The sequence below is a fragment of the Mesoplodon mirus genome (assembly GCF_964341445.2).
Source record: "Mesoplodon mirus genome assembly, chromosome: 15".
NCBI classification, from domain to species: Eukaryota; Metazoa; Chordata; class Mammalia; order Artiodactyla; family Ziphiidae; genus Mesoplodon; species Mesoplodon mirus.
The window spans coordinates 4,156,059-4,177,392 of record NC_138991.1 but is presented as its reverse complement, the minus strand read 5'-3'; the positions used below and the strand labels follow the sequence as shown (position 1 = coordinate 4,177,392).

General features: G+C 50.5%; 1 protein-coding gene across 1 annotated transcript in view; it reads left to right on the top strand.

Moving 5' to 3' along the window:
• The window catches only part of ZNF831 (zinc finger protein 831), a gene marked incomplete at its 3' end in the record, with an annotated part of 96,901 nt that overhangs the window by 8,536 nt on the left and 67,031 nt on the right, over positions 1–21,334 (top strand). Inside the window, exons 2-3 of the mRNA XM_082644731.1 lie at positions 16,287–19,919; positions 21,145–21,284. Of these exons, the coding sequence (XP_082500857.1) occupies positions 16,323–19,919; positions 21,145–21,284 (3,737 nt within the window). The 5' untranslated portion in view covers positions 16,287–16,322. The remainder of the gene's footprint in view (positions 1–16,286; positions 19,920–21,144; positions 21,285–21,334) is intronic.

Below are 21,334 nucleotides of genomic sequence, written 5' to 3'. Positions count from 1 at the left end.
TTACTTTTTTTCCCAAATCACAGTCACATAGGTCCCTTTGGGGAAGGCTGTAGGAAGATTGACAGTGTGTCTTTGTGGAAATAGTGCAGGGACCTTTATCAAGGGGATCTGGGCTTCCCTTCCTTCAGGGGCCTCTGGGTCTGTGAACTGATTTAGGTCTGAAAACTGGATGAAGGGCTGTGATTTTTTTTTGGTGACTCAAGTTGGGTTACTAGTGGCCACGTAGAGTTTCTTGTTATGTAGAGCAAGCCATATCCTAGTGGGGTGACCTCTTATTTTACCCCTAGGGACACCATGGTCAATTAGCTACTGCTAAAGATCTCTGCGACCCAAAGAATTCTGACTCCTGGCACCTTCCTATTGCCCTGTGCTCGATGTGCCCACTTTTCCTTTGACAATTAAGTGTTGCCTCTTGGCCTCTGCTCTCCCAGGATTCCCACAGAAATCAGGAAGCCCATCTCAAGGCTGGCATCCCTTAGTCATACTTGGCCTGAAAAAAGAGCAACCACAGAGGTTTTCAGGGATGCGAGTGTCCCTCACTAAAGTATTTCTCAATGCCCTAGGGAGGAGAGGGCCTTCTGGGTCTTCTTGAGAATTGTAGTTGAGGAGTTGGTGGGTGGGTCTGAATGTTGCACGTGGTACATCCAGGCCAGCCTTCCTAGTTATCTGAGCCTTTGAATTCTCACCTCCACATCAGGCCAGAGAAGCGCTGGCATGTTAACCTCATTAAATCTAGGTCACTATGGGGTCCAGGTTTCAGTTAACCAACCAAGTAAGCTGTGAAAACCACATCCCATTGCTCAACTAATACATTGTCTAATAAGCACCCTTATCAATAAATGTGGCCCGATTGCTGGTGTTCTTTTCTGCCTTTTCTGGTATAACGCCCTTAGAAACCATTCCAGCACATGCATTCCCTGGTGATATATCTTATTGAGGACCTACAGCTCTTTTGGTGTATAAGCTATTCCCTCTTGAGTTAGAGCCTGTACCTGTCCCCTGAATGAGGCTGACACTTGGCTCTAGTTATGGGTCTAACGGCAAAAGTGGGGGGCTTGTGGTGGGTTCTAAGAAGAGGGAGCATCCCCTTTCAAAGCATCTACCCCAAGTGAGGGTATCACGGGGTTTTTGAGCTGAGGAAGACTGGTCTTCCTGGACCCTGGAGGAAAAGCCACTGCTGAGCCACTGCTGGTCAGAGAAGCTCAGAATGACTTGGAGGTCAATGCTGTCAGTTCCTCCAGATCCGATAAGATGTTCTTATTCCACGTTTCAGGATCTCATTCTTATGCGATTAATGCCCTCATTTTCACCTGAGAAACTTGGTGAGGCCATGAATTCAACTGCCATTTAAATGCAACAACTTGCACCATTAAATTTTGTGTTTCATTTTCAGCCGAGTCAGCCCTGTGGCTACAAGAAATAAGAAATCCTTTCAGGGCTGTCCTGGAAACTGTCTGATTCTCAGATCATGACTTGAGGTGGGAATTAATGGACCTGGGTTTGTCATTTTCTCTCTAAGTGCTCAAGGGCCCTCAAAAAAAAATTCATCTCACACCACATCCCTGATTGTCATCATTACTGCCATGCAGCTTGTGTTCCCAAGGCACGCGCTCCCATCGGCACTTTATCGCAATAAACCACGGGTGATGGCTTGATTAATTGCAATGCCACTGTACGTCATGGGTGGCCAGCATCCCATTTCTCATTGGCAAGGATCTCAGCATCACACTCAAGTCCGAGGGTATGGCTGAATCAGTCTCCAGATCCCACATTCACCGATCTATCTCTTGGGACCCCTCCCATTACTAATTCTGTAGTATTTGTATCTAATCAGGAGATAGAAATCACAGTCAGTTACACTGGGGAAGTTTAGGATAAGACTGATTAACTGTGATAAAAGAGTAACTATAAGACATAAGAACATTCTGTATGGTCCCTAGGATTGAGAGAGACTGCCCAAGAAAGGGCAAACTCAGAAGGGGTTCAGACTTCATTGGAGAAGCTGTGGGTTAGTCACCGAATAGCAGAGAGGGTGGCTGGGTTAGCCAGATTGGAGCTGGTCTGGAATCACTGGGCACACAATGGGCAACCCTCTGGAGTGGGGGTAGGAAGCAGACAATGGACAGCAGGGGACGTGGGCATGCCTTGGGAGTCCGGATGCCAGTGGGGACGGAAGCCTTCCAAGCTCATGGGCTGCGTGGAGGGAAGTTCGGCTTGCAGAGGGAGCAACCAGTCCATGTGGGCCCCCAGCCGCAGATGGGATGTGCCTTGGCTGCACAGGGTCCTAGTTTCGCTGTCAAGAAAGCTGCAGCCACAACCTCTCCAACCCGAGGCTCTATGGCTGCAGAGAGATCACATCTGTGGCCTGTGGTTGGGCAGGCTCTGTTGGATATCCTCGTATTAATTATGTGGTTGTTTTATGTATTACATTATAGATTCATAACTCATCCTAGTCTATTGGCGTCACTGCTTTATGACCAACTGAAGTGAAATGTAAAAACTACCTCTCTTACCTTCTCCCACTTATAATTGTCTTAAATATTTCTCTAAATACATTAGACAGTGTTTTTGTTTTAACCATCAAACACCATTTAGAAAATTCAAAAGGAAATGTTGTATTTCCTGTATTTTTACTCTTTCCATCATTCTTTTCCTTTTTGAGGTTCCAAGTGTCCTTCTGTTATTATTATTATTTTTTACAACAATGGATTACACCATTAATTTATGATGACTTCTTATTTTATTTTTTATTTTAAAAAAATTTGGGGGGCTTCCCTGGTGGCACAGTGGTAGAGAGTCCGCCTGCCGATGCAAGGGACACGGGCTCGTGTCCCGGTCTGGGAGGATCCCACATGCCGCGGAGCGGCTGGGCCCGTGAGCCATGGCTGCTGAGCCTGGGAGTCCGGAGCCTGTGCTCCGCAACGGGAGAGGCCACAGCAGTGAGAGGCCCGCATACCGCAAAAAAAAAAAAAAAATTTTTTTTTGGCTGCGCCTCGTGGCTTGTGGGATCTTAGTTCCCTGACCAGGGACTGAACCTGCATCCTCGGCAGTGAAAGTGTAGAGTCCTAACCACTGGACCACCAGGGAAATTCCCCCTTCTTTTATTATTTCCTCTCTATGTAGAAAACTTCCTTTAGCCATTCCTGCTGGTGACAAATTTTCTCTTTTTGTTTTTTTTTTTAATTTGAGAATGCCTTGATTTCCCCTTCATTCAGGAAGAATCTTTTTGCCAGATATAGAATTTGCAGTTGACAGGTCTTTCCTTTAAGCCCTTGAAAAATGTTGTGCTACTTCTTTCTGGTCCCAAGTTTTGGATGGGAAACCTGCTGGCATTAGGATTTGTTTTTCCTATAGGAAGGGTGTCTTTTCTCTTTCACTGCTTTGAAGAATTTTTTCTTTGCCTTAAGAGTTCGGAAGTTCGACTACAATGTGTTTTGGTGAAGATTTCTTTGGGTTTATCCTGTTTGGGGTTCACTAGCATACTGATTCCATGGGTTTATGTCTTTTGCCAAATTTACGTTTTCAGCCATATTTCGTTGAGTATTGTTTTATCCCAGTCCTTTTTCTCGTCTCCTTCCAGGACCCAGATGGTGTGAATGTCATACCTTTTGTTAACCTCACAGGTCCCTGAGGCTCTGCTCATTTTTTTCAGCCTATTTTCTCTCTGTTGTTCACACTGGGAAATTTCTATTGTTCTAGTTTCAGGTTCACGGGCTCTTTTTCCTGTCCCTTCCATTCTGCTGTTGAGTGCATCCACTGAGTTTTAAAAATTTTGGTTACAGTATTTTTCATTTCTAAAATTTCCATTTGGTTGTTCTTTTACTTTCGATTTCTTTGCTGAGACTATTTTTGTTTGTTTCAAGCATATTTGTAAGTATTCATGGCGACAATTTTATGACGGCTGCTCTAAAATCGTGGTCAGATAATCCCAACACCTCTTGTATCTTGGTGTTGGTATCTATGCATTATCTTTTTTCATTCAGTTTGACATCTTCCTGGTATGAGAAGTGAGTTGTTTGTTGTTTTTTCTTTTTCCTTTTTTTTGGGGGGGCCGTGCTGCAAGATCTTAGTTCCCCGGCCAGGGATTGAACCCACGCCCCCTGCAGTGGAAGCTCGGAGTCTTAACCACAGGACTGCCAGGGAAGTCCCAAGTGAATTTTGATTGAAACTTGAACACTTTGGGTACTATGTTATGAGAGTCTGGATGGATTAAACCTTCTGTTTTTGTTGGCTTCCTTTGACGCTGCTCAGCAGGGGAAGAGGGTGGATGGAAGTCCAGGTTGCCCACTCGGTCTCTGTTGACCCCAAGGGGGAGCTCCTCATCACCGCTTCATGTGGTGGTAGTTCTGGCTCCCCACTCGGCCATCACTGGTGTCTCCGGGGGAAATAGGAGGCCGGGTTGTTGCTCCCCACGTGGCTTCCACTGACCCCATGGACAGGACTGGCCTCATTGCTGCTGAGTGGTGGTGAACATGCTAGCACTCCACACAGCCTCATCAGACACCACCCAGCACGGAGGGAAGTGAATAAACAAACTGCGGCGCGCGTACACACACACACACACACACACATTCGGGAATACTACTCAGCAACAAAAGGAATGAACTACTGAAGCACGCAACAAATTGATTACCCCCTCCCCACCCCCATGTCTTCAAGATGGCATCTGGCGGTCCACTGGGTCCTCTCGGGGGCTCTCATTACAGAGCTATTCCTCCTTCTAGGTGTCCCTTCCCAGCACTCTGCGAGCTCCAAGCCAGACCCCACAGGCCACGGGAGGACCTGTCGGGGCTCAGGACAGCTCAGCCCGAGGGGGTCTCTCTGTGCAGGACCTGGCCTTGCTCCAGCCATCTCTTTACAGCACTTCAAGGTGGATGTGGGGGACAGCCCTGGTGTTGCCCTGACTTACACCTTCTCCTTTCTTGGTTGAAATCTGATCTTCCCGTTTGCCTTCTTCCTCTGGCAGGTCCCCTCCTCATCATCTCTCCAGGCTATAAAAATAGCAGCATTTTCTTTCATTTCCTCTATTAGTGTCATGTGGATGCTGTAACAAAGTCCCACAAACTGGGAGGCTAAAACAACAGAAATGGACTCTCTCACATTTTTGGAGGCTCTAAGTCCAAAATCACAGTGTAGGCAGAGCTATGCTCCCTCTGAAGGCTCCAGGGAAGGATCCTTCCTGCATTTTCCAGCTTCTGATGGCTCCAGGTGTTCCTTGGCTTGTGGATGCATCCCTCCAATCTCCGCCTCCGTGGTCACATGGGTCTTTGCATGGCCGTCTCTCTTGTACGTCCGTGTCCTCTCTCTTCTTATAAGGACACTGGTCGTTGGATTTAAAACCCACCCTAAATATGGTATGATCTCTTTCTGAGATCTTTAATTTGATGACCTCTGCAAAGACCCTAACTGCAAATAAGGTCACATGCACAGGGAGAAGGGATTAGGACATAGACCTATGCTTTTGGGGGACACGATTCAACCCACTACACTTCCCTTACATCACAGCCTCCTTCCACCTCTGAGCAGCTACTCCTGTAGCTCTGCTGTGGCCCTGTTACGAGGGGGCATCTACTCTGTTTTGCAGGAGAAGTCCCCACACACGTCTTGCCTTGGAGCCTGAAGCATTAAGCAAAGAGAGAAGGCGATTTTGAAAAACGTTTCACTCTCGACAATAATATCTGCTCTCAGGGTTTCGGTCTGCCCAGAAGTCCTACTCTGCATGCTGGCAGCTGAATCTTCTCTTGTTCTCTGTGTCTCTCTTCCTTCTTTAGGAAGGGGTATACCTCCCCCACCACTTGACCCTGAGCATATCTCTCCAGCTCTCAGCGCCTGCCTCCCCTTGTTGGAACAGTAACAGCGCCTACGTGACGGGGTCGCTGTGTGGGTTAGATGACTTGTGTATGTCGAGCCTTCTGCACGGTGACACATGGTACGTGGTAGGCGCTATGTGAGGCTAAGCCACGTCTGCTCTGAACCTGTAAAAATTCTCGGTTTCTCTTTGGGCAGATAATTGCCTCGGGCTGCCCAAGGTGACACTGATTAACTTAGAAAAGGAAAAAAGAGAAGCCTATGAATACTTTGCAGGCGACTGCCCCCATTTCGCTCGGATGCTGTGACAGGTGCTTGGAGATGGTGTCCGTTTAACCCTCCTTGATCCCACCCCTCACCCCCACTTTACAAATGAGAATCTGAAGTTAAAAGAACTTGCGGAAGCCACACGGGGGTAAGTGGTCAAACTGGAAGGTGAACCTGGAGGGGGTTTCCTTCTTCAACCGAGGCGTCCCCAGCCCCTGGGACAGCGGGCCAGAGCAGAGTCCCCCCTGCCTCCCATCTGCCAAAGCCGCCCTTTCTTCCAAACATCCGAAAGCTATCGACCGTCTACAGGGAAATCCCGTAATTTGTGTATGAAAATTAGGCCATCGCCCGGGGTGCTCTTCTGCATTCACTCGCACAAGCCTTCTGCACGGTGTGTTTTTGTTTGTAAACTCTGGCCCGTTCCCTTATCTCACTTTGTTCAAGCAAATCAAGCGGAATGAGTTTGGGTGAAGTAGTGGTGGGGACCAATGTGTGTTTGGGCCTGTCAGGTCCCGGAGCTGCTTTCAGGAATGTGATGCCCCGAACTAGGTAGTCCCCCTCTCAGGGACCCTTCCAGACCCTTGAGAATGTGACAGAAGTCAGAGATACTCTCGCTTTCCGGGAAAATTCACCCATGCACGTAATTTAAGTGGTAATTTCACTTTGCAGCCTGGCAGGCCTGATGCACATGCGAGTGGGATGCACAAGTGGGGCGAGTTTAATGGGGGGGGGCGTGAGGGCTGGCGGGGGGGGGGGCGGCGGTGTTACCCCAGGGACTGGGGACGGTGGGAACCATAACTGGGACCGGGGGATGTCTCCTGGCAAAAATGTGGCCTTGAGTAGACGGACAGAGCAGCCTTGGAACCAGCCCTGGCCTGACTCTCTTCCCTCCTCACTCTGACCTGTGGGTGTAGACACCACAGGACAGGAGGCTACACCCTGTGAACACAGGGCAGAGGGAGGAAGATGGGATCTGTCTGGAGGGTCTAGCCTGAAGGTATCTCAGGTCAAGATCTTAAATTAGAGGCATGTTTCCCCAAAGTATGGGGCCACACCGCTCAGCTGTGCTAGATCAAATGACAGATACACAGCTTAAGAGATCAATCATTATACGTTTATTTTCATCATTCTTAGAAAAAATAGGAATCTTCCCTTTTTTTGGTAATGACATAGCCCTCCTCCCTTTTCCCCTCCAGTTATTACAAGTATTTATTTGTTGGGTTTTTTTTTTTAACTCTGAGAGGCAAAACATGGCATTTGGTATATAATTTGCACTTCTTGGCCAGTGAGAGTAAATGTCTTTTCACATATGTCTTTAAAAAAAAATTAATTGTTTTGATTTTTTTAATTTTAAAGATTAATAGACAATTTTTAGAGTGGTTTAGGTTTATAGAAAGCTGAGGGGAAAGTACAGAGAGTTCCCAGACACCACTTACCTCCACCCCTCATGCAGTCTCCTCTGTTATTAATATCTTACATTTAGTGTGGTACTTTTTTTAATTGAAGTATAATTGTTTTACAACATTGTGTTAGCTTTGGGTGTACAGCAAAGTGATTCATAGATATATACATATATTATTTTCCATTATAGGTTATTACAAGATATTGAATACATTTCCCTGTGCTCTACAGTAGGTCCTTGTTGATTATCTTTTTTTTTTTTTTTTTTTTTTTTTGCGGTATGTAGGCCTCTCACTGTTGTGGCCTCTCCTGTTGCGGAGCACAGGCTCCGGACGCGCAGGCTCAGCGGCCATGGCTCACGGGCCCAGCCGCGCCGCGGCATGTGGGATCCTCCCAGACCGGGGCACAAACCCGTGTCCCCTGCATTGGCAGGTGGACTCTCAACCACTGGGCCACCAGGGAAGCCCTGATTATCTATTTTGTATATAGTACTTTGTATCTGCTAATCCCAAACTCCTAATTTATCCCTCCCCCACCTCCTTTCCCCTTTGGTAACCATAAGTTTGTTTTCTGTGTCTGTGAGTCTTTTTGTTTTGTGTATAGATTCATTTGTATTCTTTTTTAGATTCCACTTATAAGTGATATCATATGGTATTTGTCCCTCTCTTTCTGACTTACTTCACTTAATATGATAATCTTTAGGTCCATCTATGTTGCTGCAAATGGCATTATTTCATTCCTTTTTATGGCTGAGTAATATTCCATTGTATATATGTGTCACATCTTCCTTGTCCATTCATCTGTTGGTGGACATTTAGGTTGCTTCCATGTCTTGGCTATTGTAAATAATGCTGCTGTGAACATTGTGGCGCATGTATCTTTTCGAATTAGAGCTTTTGTCTTTCCTGGATATATGCCCAGGAGTGGGATTGCTGGATCACATGGTAACTGTATTTTTAATTTTTTAAGGAACCTCCACACTGTTTTCTATAGTGGTTGCACCAATTTACATTCCCACCAACAGTGTAGGAGGGTTCCCTTTTCTTAGTGTGGTACTTTTGTTATAATTGATGAGCCCTGGAAACCACTGATCTTGCTGTTTCCATAGTTTTATCTTTTCCAGAATGTTATATAGTTGGAATCATACAGTATGCAGCCTTTTCAGATTGGCTTCTTTCACTTAATAATATGCATTTAAGTGTCTTCCATGTTTTTTCATGACTTGATAGCCCAAGTCTTTTAAGTCATTAAAATTAAATTTTAATTAAAGTCATTTCTTTTTAATGCTGAATAGTATTCCACTGTCTGAATGCACCATGGTTTTTTTTAAATTTTTTATAAATTTATTTATTCATTTATTTATTTTTGGCTGCTTTGGGTCTTTGTTGCTGAGCGCAGGCTTTCTCTAGTTGCGGCGAGCAGGGGCTACTCTTCGTTGTGGTGCACAGGCTCAGTAGTTGTGGCACATGGGCTCAGTAGTTGTGAAGCACGGGCTCAGTAGTTGTGGCATGCAGGCTCAGTAGTTGTGGTTCGCAGGCTCAGTAGTTGTGGCACATGAGCTTAGTTGCTCCGCGGCATGTGAGATCTTCTCAGACCAGGGCTAGAACCCGTGTCCCCTGCACTGGCAGGTGGATTCCCAACCACTGTGCCACCAGGGAAGTTCACCATGGTTTATTTATTCACACATCTACTGAAGGACATCTTGGTTGCTTCTAAGTTTTAACAATTATGAATAAAGCTGATATAAACAGGTTTTCAGGCTTTTGTATGAAAATAAGTTTTTGGATAATTGGGTAATGATATAGCCCCCCCTTTTTTAATTTTTAAAAGTTGTAAAATATGCATAACATAAAATAGATCATTTCAACCATTATTAAGTGCAGTTCAGTGGTGCTAAGTACATTCACATTCTTATGCACATAGTTCCCTTTTTTTTTTTTTTTTTTTTTTTGCGGTACGCGGGCCTCTCACTGTCGTGGCCCCTCCCGTTGCAGAGCACAGGCTCCGGACGCGCAGGGCCAGCGGCCACGGCTCACGGGCCCAGCCGCTCCGCTGCATGTGGGATCCTCCCGGACCGGGGCACGAACCCGCGTCCCCTGCATCGGCAGGCGGACTCTCAACCACTGCGCCACCAGGGAAGCCCCATAGTTCCCTCTTAACGTAATGCTAGTCCAGGTACCCAGGGGTGGGGAGGAAGCAAGTGGTCCCACACATGGCACGGCGGTTGACAGGCATGCAGGACAGACTGAAGTTTGGGAAACTTGCAACTAGAACAACAGTCTCAGCACCCACGTTCTTTCTGGAAAGTTCGATCTGCTGAATACGTTTAATCCATTCTCCATAGTCTTCTCTCTCAGGGCCCAAAACATGAGTTTTTAAAACTTATTTGTGGCATTCCCACGTTCTCTTTTTGCCCAGGCCCCCTCGTGGGTTGCTTTGAAGAAAGGGGGCTTTGGAAATAGTCACTTTCCTTCCCCATGGGGTGGCACACTCTCTCAGAAGAACATAGCTTTGGTGGGGGGGAGGTGTCGGGGAGTGGGGAGCCCACGCATGGCAGAGGGAGGAAGCGAGAGGTCCGATGAGCTATCTGCAGGATGGACCCTCGTGATGGCGACCGGGCGCGGGGACAGCGCTTGGCAGTGGGTCTCGCTGAACAGGTGGTCCTCCCAGAGGCTTCCCTGGTGCGCCCGCCCTCACTTTCCCCCCTGCTCGATGGGGATGAGACAACTTGCCGCCTCCCTGGTTCAGAGTGAGAATCATCAGTGGCAGCCCTTTGAGGTTCTCCCAGGAAAAGTGCCATATCCCCCAGGAAGGTGCTGGTGGGCTTGCTGCCTCCCAGTCAGCGATCAGCTGCTGCTAAAAGGCATCGATTTTGCTGTGATCACAGAACAGGCTGCAGAGAGAGAAAAATAATCATCGTGGCAGGTGTGTCAGAAATGTAACGCTCTTTTTCTGGAATTTCTATTTTGAAGCCCCCGCTCCTCCCACCCTGAGGCAGTCAGTTCTGGGATTCTTTTCTCTCTCCCCTGAGGATGGGCTTCTTTCGGGGGACAGGTGGTGCTCAGCCCCCAGTTCCCCAAGCTCCACGCTGAGTCACCCCTCCTGCAGCATTACCCTTGGTCTGACCCATTTTCTCGGGCACTCTCAGACCCCCCTTGGGTGCTCTGGGATTCATCCTGAGCTGCACCGGCTCTGGGCACAGAACCCTGGGGGCTTCCTCCCTCCCTCCCTCCTGGACACGGGCTTCGGGCTATTGCTATTCTGTCCCGGGGGCGGGAGCTCTCCCGACTGCCCCGAGGAATGGAGGTCCCAGGTCTTCTCTCTACCCAAGTCCCCTCTGAAGCCAAAGCTGGAGGGTCTCGTCGCCTCCCTCCGACTCTCTTCCCTCCCACCTCCTCCCAACCCGAGGATGGGGAAAACTGGCCGGTCTTCCTCAGATTCCCCTTAGGGTTTAGGGCTTTGGAATTCACCAGGCTTTACTCTGTTTCTGCCACAGCAAGTTCAGTGGAGGCCCTGCCCATCAATCCCCCTCTGCATTTTACCATTTTGGAACAAGCTGCAGGCAGCATTGCTGGGCATGAGACTTTCTGGGGCCACAGAGCCCGCTGGGTGTGTCCCCTTGGCCAGCAGGACATGCCAGAACACCATTGCTCCCTCAGTCCCCTGTGGGGTAACGTGTTCTATGTGATCTCTTGGTCCCCAGCCGAGTTTAGTAAGCTCCAGCTGCCCTCGGTGGGGACTGGCTTGATGACACACTCTTTAAAGCGTCCTTCACCCCAGCTTTCCCGCCCCCCTGCTAGCATTGCCTGAAATCACCTCCCAGATAGAATCCTTATAATGACCTTCTTTCTTGGGAATTGCACCTGAGAACGGCATCCCTTCCCGGAGGCACTGAAGGGAGCCAGCTGCATTGACTGATGGGGAAAAGACAAGGGGTAGGAGGGAAGGTGGGGTGGGGAGGATTCGCTAGTTAATAGTTCAAAATATTATGGTGTATCACTGGAAACTCAACTGAGCCAAGCACTTCCTCCGTGCCTGACGCCACCCTCGGTGTTTTCTCACACGTTATTTCATCTGATCCTTCCAGGAGCTGTGCCCAAGTGACCTGGCAGCTGGGTCTCAGGGGTGTCCACCAGCAAGCCTGGTGAGCAGGGACAGGAAGGTGGGCCTGATGGTTCCCCTGGGAAGCATCTCGAACTTTCTCAGCTTGAGGGAAGCCTTGTCTTCCATTCACATCAGTGCTTAGGAATTCTAATAGCTCCTACCCATCTCTAGGGATTTCTGTCTTTAAATCTTTCCTTATAAAATTATAAGGTCTCAAATCTGTGAGATCTCTAATGTAGACAGGTTTATGAGGAACAGAGAATGGGAATGATGGTCTTGGGATAAAAAAGAAAAAAAGGACTGACTGTAGCATTTGCCAATTTCTGTGGTGTAAATACTGCCACCATGGCCAATCGCAAACTATGAACGTGACGTTACTGAACCTAAAATTGGCAAGAGGTGGAGACGTGGAGTGCCACCGTGTTACAAAGTATTTCCACCATCCCAACGCAATCCACGTGAGTCACGTCCAGAGCATTGATCGTGCTAAGATGTAATAAAATAATTAGTAAGTGATAAGCTTGGTGTATTTAGTTCCTTTTCTATTACTGACATAAAATTCACATAACATGAAAGTCACCATTTTAACTATTTTAAAGTGTACAATTCTGTGGCATTTAGTACATTATAATGTTGTGCAACTACTGACTGCATGTGGTTCCAGAACATTTTCATCACTTCCTTTCATAAAGGAAGCTCTGTTCCCAGTTAGGCATTCACGCCTCCCTCTCCCTCTCCACCCCTGGCAACCACTGTCATCTGTTTCCTGTGTGTATGAATTTTCCTCGTCTGGGTTTTTCATGTAAAAGGAATCATACAGTGTGGCCTTTTGAGACTGGCTTCTTTCACTCAGCATCATGTTTCCAAGGCTCGTCCATGATGTAGCCTGTATAAATACGTCATTCCTTTTTATGGCTAAATAACCTCTCATTGTACAGATAGACTGCAATTTGTTTATCCATTCATCAGTTGATGGACATCTGGGTTGTTTCCACCTTTTGGCTCTTTTGTATTGTGCAGTTATCAACATTTATGTACATGTCTTTATCTGAATACCTATTTTCAATTCTTTTGGGTATATACATAGATGCGGAATTTCTGGGTCATGTGGTAGTTCCATGTTTAACTTTTTCAGGAACAGCCAAACTGTTTTCCACAGTGGCTGCATCATTTTACATTCTCACTAGCAGTGGTTAAGTGTTCAAATTTCTCCATATCCTTACCAACATTGGTTATTTTCAGTTTATTATTATTATTAATATGCTAGTTGATGTGAAGTCATACTGTGGTTTTGATTTACATTTTCTAATGACTAATAACACTGAACATCTTTACATGTGTTTTTGGACTTTGTATATCTGCCTTGGAGAAATGTCTATTCAAGTCCTTTACTCATTTTTTAATTGAGTTCTTTGTCTTTTTGTTATTGAGTTAGAAGTGTTCTTTATATATTCTGGATTTATCATGTATACAATTTGCAAATATTTTCTCCCATTTTGTGAGTTGTCTTTTCACTTTCTTGATAGTGTCCTTTGATACACGAAAGGTTTTTTTATTTTGAAGAAGTCCAATTTATCTTTTTCTTTTAATTGCTTTTGCTTTTGGTGTCATATCTAAGAATCTAATGTCAAATCCAAGGTCATGAAGATTTACTCCGATGTTTTCTTCTAAGAGTTTTGTAGTTTTAGCTCTTACATTTAGGTTTTTGATCAACTTTGAGTCAAGTTTTGTATGTGGTGTGAGGTAGGGATTCAACTTCATTCTTTTGCATGTGAATATCCAGTTGTAGTAGCTTTGTTTTTAATATAATTTATCGAATTGTAAGTCTATATAATTTAACTTTTAATTATGGTCACATTTAACAACTAGCTTGCAAAACTTCTGAAAAGTTAACAATCAGCTCTTGTGAGCCAGTGTGAGCTGGTATGAGCTGCCATGACTTCTACTTTCCCTGCTTGAACAGCCTTGCTGCTAAGGCTGGAATTTGGATTTGTTTTTCTTGAGGAGCTAAGCTGGGGATTGGTTGAAGTGGAACTCAACCAATGGAGCCCCTGGGGGATGGGCACCTGAGGGTGTAGGGTCTGGAGGCCCCCAGTTCTGTAGCCATGGGCCTGTTCACATTTTCTCATTGCATCTGGCTTTCCCTCCCACAGTTGGAAGAGCATGGCTGGGTCTTTCTTGTTCCCTTACCTAGCATTTGCCCAGCTGTTACCCCTGGCTGAAAGGGAACCAACTGTGTCTCTGTCGGATTTGGAGGGGCTTTGGAAGCCCCACCTTTGAGCAGAGACCCAAGACTGATCTTGAAGCTAAAGAAGTGTTTTTTTTCCTGCTGGGGTGGCCAGATAAAATACAGGATGCTCAGTTACATTTTTTAAAAATTTCTTTATTTATTTTTGGCTGCATTGGGTCTTCGTTGCTGCACGTGGGCTTTCTCTAGTTGCAGCAACTGGGGGCTACTCTTCATTGCTTTGCATGGGTTTCTCATTGCAGCGGCTTCTCTTGTTGCAGAGCACAGGCTCTAGATGCGTGGGCCTCAGTAGTTGTGGCATGTGGGCTCAGTAGTTGTGGCTCATGGGCTCTAGAGCACAGGCTCAGTAGTTGTGGCGCACGGGCTTAGTTGCTCTGTGCATATGGGATCTTCCTGGACCAGGGATTGAACCTGTGTCCCCTGCATTGGCAGGTGGATTCTTAACCACTGTGCCACCAGGGAAGTCCCCTCAGTTACATTTTGATTCCAGGTAAATAATGCATAATTTTCTAGTGTAAGTAAGACCCATACAAGAATTGGGACATACATATACTAAGGAAGTATGCATTGTTTATCTGAAATTCAAATTTATCTAGGAATCTTGTATTTTCATTTGCTCAATCTAGTAAGTGTCCCCTCAGGTCAGTTTTCTTCCTTATTGTCCTCATCTAATAGCAGAGACTCAGAACTCCAGAGTGGGAAGGGCCCTAGGGAGGTGCCCATTTTACAGACCTGGAAACTGAGTCCCATCTGAGGAAAGGGACTTGCCCCAGCTCATGGAATCACTGTGGACTTTGAGGACCTTGCTGAGCTACACGATTTTTCTTTTTCATGAAGTCAGCACATTTTCTGAGTGTCTCCTCTGCACAGGGCACTGTGCTGGGTGTCGGGGGACAATGGTGACAAGCCTGCCATGTACCTGTGTGCAGGGGAAGAATCAAGAATTCCCTTTGAGAAGCAGCCGCGTAGCACAGGGAGATCAGCTCGGTGCTTTGTGACCACCTAGAGGGGTGGGATAGGGAGGGTGGGAGGGAGGGAGATGCAAGAGGGAAGAGATATGGGGACACATGTGTATGTATAACTGATTCACTTTGTTATAAAGCAGAAACTAACACACCACTGTAAAGCAAGTGTACTCCAATAAAGATGTTAAAAAAAAAGATGCCCCCCCCCAAAAAAGGATTCCCTTTGAAATATTTCTCAGCCATAAAAAGGAACGAAACTGAGTTATTTGTAGTGAGGTGGATGGACCTAGAGTCTGTCATACAGAGTGAAGTAAGTCAGAAAGAAAAACAAATACCGTGTGCTAATACATATATATGGAATCTAAAAAAAAAAAACGGTACTGATGAACTTAGTGGCAGGGCAGGAATAAAGACGCAGATGTAGAGAAGGGACTTGAGGACACGGTGTGGGGGGAAAGGGGAAGCTGGGAATAAGTGAGAGAGTAGCATTGACATATATACATTACTAGAGTCTGTCATACAGAGTGTAGTAAGTCAGAAAGAGAAAGACAGATACCGTATGCTAACACATATATATGGAATTTAAGAGAAAAAAAATGTCATGAAGAACCTAGGGGTAAGACAGGAATAAAGACACAGACCTACTAGAGAATGGACTTGAGGATATGGGGAGGGGGAAGGGTAAACTGTGACAAAGCGAGAGAGTGGCATGGACATATATACACTACCAAATGTAAAATAGATAGCTAGTGGGAAGCCGCCGCATAGCACAGGGAGATCAGCTCCATGGTTTGTGACCACCTAGAGGGGTGGGAGGCGGGGGTGGGAGAGGGAGGGTGGGAGGGAGGGAAACGCAAGAGGGAAGAGATATGGAAACATATGTATATGTATAACTGATTCACTTTGTTATAAAGCAGAATCTAACACACCATTGTAAAGCAATTATACTCCAATAAAGATAAAAAAAAAAGGAGCTACAGAGCAAAAAAAAAAATAATAATACTAATAGATAGATAGTGGGAAGCTGCTGCATAACGCAGGGAGATCAGCTCGGTGTTTTGTGATGACCTAGTGGGGTGGCATAGGGAGGGTGGAAGGGAGGCTCAAGAGGGAGAGGATATGATGATATATGTAAACATAGAGCTGATTCACTTTGTTGTACAGCAGAAACTAACACAACATTGTAAAGCAATTATACTCCCATAAAGATGTAAAAAAATAAAGAGAATTCCCTTTGGGCGTATTAAATGAGATAGGATTGAGACAGACCTGGGTCTGAACCTTTCTTTGCCACATATCAGCTGCATGACAAGTCACTTCCACTCTCTGAGCCTCAGTTTCCCCTTTCCTTATATGGGGATAAGGGTATTTTTCTTGGGGGATTGTTGTGGCTTCAGTGGAGGTGACGAAATGCCTGATGGGGGTTAGGGAAGAGTTTACTGCATAATGAGAGAAGAGAGTTACCCATAGTAAAGTTTGGTTGTTGCTCACAGGTTGCCCGGCATCCTGGGCCACCCAGACGATGTGGGATGGAGGTGCCAGAAGTCACCTGCCCTGCCTCGCCTGCCAGGGACCAGCCAGCTCCTGCTTCTGGCCCCGCAAGGGCCCCAGGTGGGCAGGCCTCGCCTCACCTGACCCTGGGCCCCATCATCCTGCCCCCAGAGCAGGGCCTGGCCCCCACCCTCTTCCTGAAGGCCTTGCCCATCCCCCTGTACCACACAGTGCCTCCAGGGGGCCTCCAGCCACGTGCCCCCCTCGTGTCAGGCAGCGTGGACGGGGCCAGTGTGCCCTTCATTCTCAGCCCCCTGCTGCAGCCTGAAGGGCCCGGCCCCACCCAGGTGGGGAAGCCAGCGGGCCCAGCGCTCGCCGTGAGCTTCGTGGGTGCCCTGCCCATCCTGTCACCGGGCCTGGGGCCCACGCTGGGCAGCCCCGGCAAGGTGCGCAACGCCGGCAAGTACCTGTGCCCGCACTGTGGCCGGGACTGCCTGAAGCCCAGCGTTTTGGAGAAGCACATCCGCTCCCACACGGGTGAGAGGCCCTTCCCGTGCGCCACCTGCGGCATCGCCTTTAAGACCCAGAGCAACCTGTACAAGCACAGACGGACCCAGACACACCTCAACAACTCCAGGCTGTCCTTGGAGTCGGACGGCGGGGGAAGCAGCCTCTCGGAGGAAGGGGACAAGGCCGGAGTGCCTTCTGGGACCCACGGGGCACGATCAGAGAGACCCCTTTCTCCGGGCGCCCAGGCCGCTGGGCACTGCCTGCTGCCTAAGGCACATCTGTCCCCGGTTGCCAAGAACCTGGACCTGAAGTTGGACGCTGTTGCCTGTCCAGGGTCCACGTTCGATGTCAGGGAGGCCCCTGCAGACTCTGCCCCCGGGCTCCCGCTGGCCAGCTCGCAGTCGAGGCGGAAGCTGCCCGAGCAGCGGTCCCCGACGGCCAGCAGGCCAGGCTCCGTGCAGCAGCAGCAGCAGCAGGTGGAGAAGCCCGGGGATGCCAAGCCCTCGGAGGGTCGGCTGCGGAAGTGCGAGAGCACCGACTCGGGCTACCTGTCCCGCTCGGACAGCGCAGAGCAGCCGCCGGCCGCCGGCAGCCCCCTGCACAGCCTGTCCGAGCACAGCGCCGAGTCTGAGGGCGAGGGAGGCCCGGGGCCCGGGCGCGCGGAGCGAGCGGCCGTCCTGGAGCTGGAAAAGAGGCGGCTGGAGGAGCGCATCGCCAGGCTCATCTCTCACAACCAGGCCGTGGTGGACGACCCCCAGCTGGCCCACGTGCGGCCCCGCAAGACAGTCCTGTCCAAGCAGGGCAGCATCGACCTGCCCATGCCCTACACCTACAAGGACTCCTTCCACTTCGACCTGCGGCCGCCGGAGCCCAGGAGGACGCCTGCCGCCCTCCGCGCCGCGCGCTCCACCTGCGCACCCCAGGACAGGGCGCGGCCCCTCTTCTTCCACTCGGTCCCCACGCAGCTCTCCACCGGCACCGAATGTGTGCCTGTCACCAGGAGCAACTCGCTGCCCTTTGTCGAGGGCACGGGGATGTGGCCGGAGCCGCCGGACCCCCGGGACGCCTGGTCCCGGAGGCAGAAGCCTCTGAGCCCTAGGCCTGCCCCCGCCCGACTGGCCGATGTCCCTGGCGGTCACCCCCGGGCCCTGGTCAGACAGGCTGCGGTGGAGGACCTGCCGTGTCCCCCGACAGGAGACGCCTCGGCCCCGGCGGAGGACCCGGATGGAAAGAGACTGGCTGCGGGGGAGGGACAGGCCAGCCAGGGCCAGGCGGCTGGTAAGCCACGCGGCCAGAGGAGGCTGAAGATGTTCTCCCAGGAGAAGTGGCAGGTGTACGGGAAGGACACGTTCAAGAGCATCTACCAGAAGACGAAAGCCGGCCACCACGGAGGCAAGAAGGCTAGGGAGGTCCCAGCGGGCGGTGGGGTCGAGCTGGACCGTCCTCTCCAGCAGGATGCAGGGGGTGGCGGACGTGCAGCCCCCTCCCAGGACGGGAGGAGGCCCCCGGGCCCCGAGGACACTGCCGTGCAGGCCAGGCCAGCGCCTTGTGCAAGCCCACCGGCCCGGGAGGGCCTCTTGGTGACTGAGCCCCCCAAGCAGAGGGAGACGGTGGCCAGAGCCGGAGGCAGGGACCAGCCCCGTGTGCACAGGGCTGCCTCACGCCCCGCCCTCAGCTGCGGAGGACCCCTCTGCTTGGGCAGCAAGAGCACTCTGCTTCCCCCAGACGGGAGGCTGGAGCTGGGGTGTCAGCTGCTGCCGGCACCCAGTCCTCCCAAAGGAGGTGACCTAGAGGCTCCCGGGCGGGGTCTGCCGGACCCCAAGCTGGAAGGTGGCACCCGGGGTGGCGGAGGGGACGCCAAGGAGACCTGTCAGCAGGTCCACGTGGTCCCGAGCCGGCCGGGAGGGAGCTCCGGGGAGCCCCAGCCCACAGAGGACAAGCTCCCCTCGGAGAGGAAGAAGCTGAAGGTGGAGGCGCTAAGCTGCCAGGAGCCCCTGGGAGCAGGAGGAGAGACCCCGGGGGGCCCCATGCAGGCTGCCTCCCCGCCCCCTCAGAAACAGGACAGTGACCCGGGGGAAAAGCCAGGGGGGCTGCCTGGAGGTGGCAACTGCATAGCAAGGGGCAGGGCTGGGGCCCTGAGGTGGGCAGGGCCTCGGGACACGGAGCCTCGGCCGCGTGCTACAGCTGCAGCCCCCGGGTGTCCCTCCCAGCTGGTCTCGCAGCCTCGGGCCCCCAGTGTCCTCGCTGCCCCAGTGGACGTGGCCTTCCCCCCACAATACCTCCTCAAGTTACCCCAGGGAGAGACCCGTCACTCACCGCTCGTCCCCCAGAAGCCGGACCAAGGCCGGGGCCTTCTCTGCAGGAGAGAGGGACCTGAGGAACGGGCATCCTTTATGGAGTCAGGGCTGGAGGCACCCCTGCTTCCCAGCCCAACCTCAGGCCAGGCCCCTGGTGGAGCAGACAGCTTCGGGGAGGACCCCAGCTTGTCCACGCCGTGCGACAGGAGAAAGGGGGTGCAGGGAGAGGAGAAAGGAGGCTTGGACACTGGCACCCCAGCAGCTGGGGTCCCCAGGGGGGCAGCCTCCTTCCCGCCCACGCCAACGTGTGACTCTTCGAGGAGTAGGACCCATGACACCCCACAAGTCTGCAGCAGCAACACTTGGGTGCGGGCCAGGCCCTCTGGGGGCGTCCTCCATCCCTGGGAATGCACTGGGGAGCTGGGGAGGCCTCCCGAGAGTGCCCCGCGGGGCCCTCCTTCAGGGCCACTAGCTGGGCTTAGTGCCGGTTGCTCCCGCCAGCCCGGCCCCTCCCTCTCGGCCCTCCCACCCCCGGGCTGGCCTGAGCTGGCCTCGTGTGCGCCCGTGGAGACCCCCGGGAGCTGCAGGGCCCAGGGGCCTTTCCCCTCGCTGAGGGCTGAGCCCCGGCTCACATGGTGTTGCCTGAGCCGCAGCCTCCCTCTGCCGCTGGAGCAGAAGGAAAAGGACGCTTCCGTGCACCTGGCGCTGCATTTCCCTGCTGGCAGCCTCCCGGGTGAGGGTCCTGATGCCCAGCCGGCCAGCAAAGCAGTGTCTGGAGGATGGACCAGGAAAAGCCCTGGAGGAGGAGGGCAGACGCAGACATTGAAGGTAATACCCAGCTTTGTCCCAGGGCCCTGGGGGCTGAGGGAGGATGCTTGGCAGGCAGGACTTGTAGCGATGGAGGAAAAGTATGAAGCCATCCTGTGTAGCATCTGCTGTCCATTATAACATCTTCTCAGCCTGCTCCCAAGGGAGAGAAAAAAGGTGCAACATGTAAAATAAAACAAAAGAAAATCATGAAAAAAGTAGTTTCAAAGGACAGAATGACTGTACCCAAGACTCCGGGTGAGATTTTCCATAACTTGACGTAAACCTTAATGCTGAGCTTCCTGGTAGCAGAGGCAAACAGTAAAAATGAAACACTGGTCAGGGGAGCTTATAAATCAGAAACCCTTTTTGAGAGATAGACTCCAGACAAAAACTCTTAGAAGGAGATAGTTATCATACCAGGGACTCCAGAGAAAATAGCTGCTATGGTCAGATTCAACTTACCCCTGAGTTTCCTGGGAGCAGTGGCAAAACGGGAAAGGAGCTGGGTGCTCTAAAGAGTTCTCACTGGTGATTAAATAAATGTATAGTCCCATCTTTTTTGGGGGGGGAGGGCCATGCCTCGTGGCATGTGGGATCTTATTTCCCCACCAGGAATCAAACCTGCATCCCCTGCCTTGGAAGCGCAGAGTCTTAACCGCTGGACCGCCAGGGAAGTCCCTGTAGTCCCATCTTGAGAGCGACTCCATGCATCTGGATTGTATAATTGAGGGTGTTGTCCTGCTCTGGGATGTCCTGGGCCAGGGGGACTGAAGAGGATCCTGCAGCCTCAGTTGTAACTTAATCGTGTGGAACAACAGGGTCTGTGTCCCAGAGCTTGAAGGCTGTTCTCATGGTAACACTGCCTTCATCCCGAGAGTGGGGGGTTAAGAAAGAATGTGCTGGGCCTGAGAGAGGGCGAATCCAAGGCCCAGCTTAGCCTCCTTCCTCCACAAGGCCATCAGGTACTGGGTGTGGGCATTCCTGGAGGAGGGAAAGGAGCTGGCCATGGTGTTCCCTAGACCTCCAGTCATCACCAAAGGTCTGGGCTTTTTCTTCTGTGGATCCAGCCCAGGCAGGATTCCAGAAGGTTCTGCCCAGCAATGCGCAGACCATTTGGCAATGCAGCATTTCGATGCCCGATTTCCCCAGACAGGCATCCTGTCTGCAGAGAGAGAACCCTTCTGTGTTGTTCCCACCATGAGGGCTGTGAGCAATATGACGCCAGCGTGCCTGGTATTTTCAGCTCTCCGACCCAACAGCCCCAGGGATGCCATCCCAGGACTGGATGTCTGAGCCAGAACGGAAGAAAGGATGGCCTCATAGGAGGACAAAGATGCCTCGTGGGAGCAGCAAGCAGAAACAACTGAGCATCTGCTCCAGAAGGTAGGGTGTGTGGCCACCTCTGTCATTTCCCCGTGTGCCCACAGTGTCAG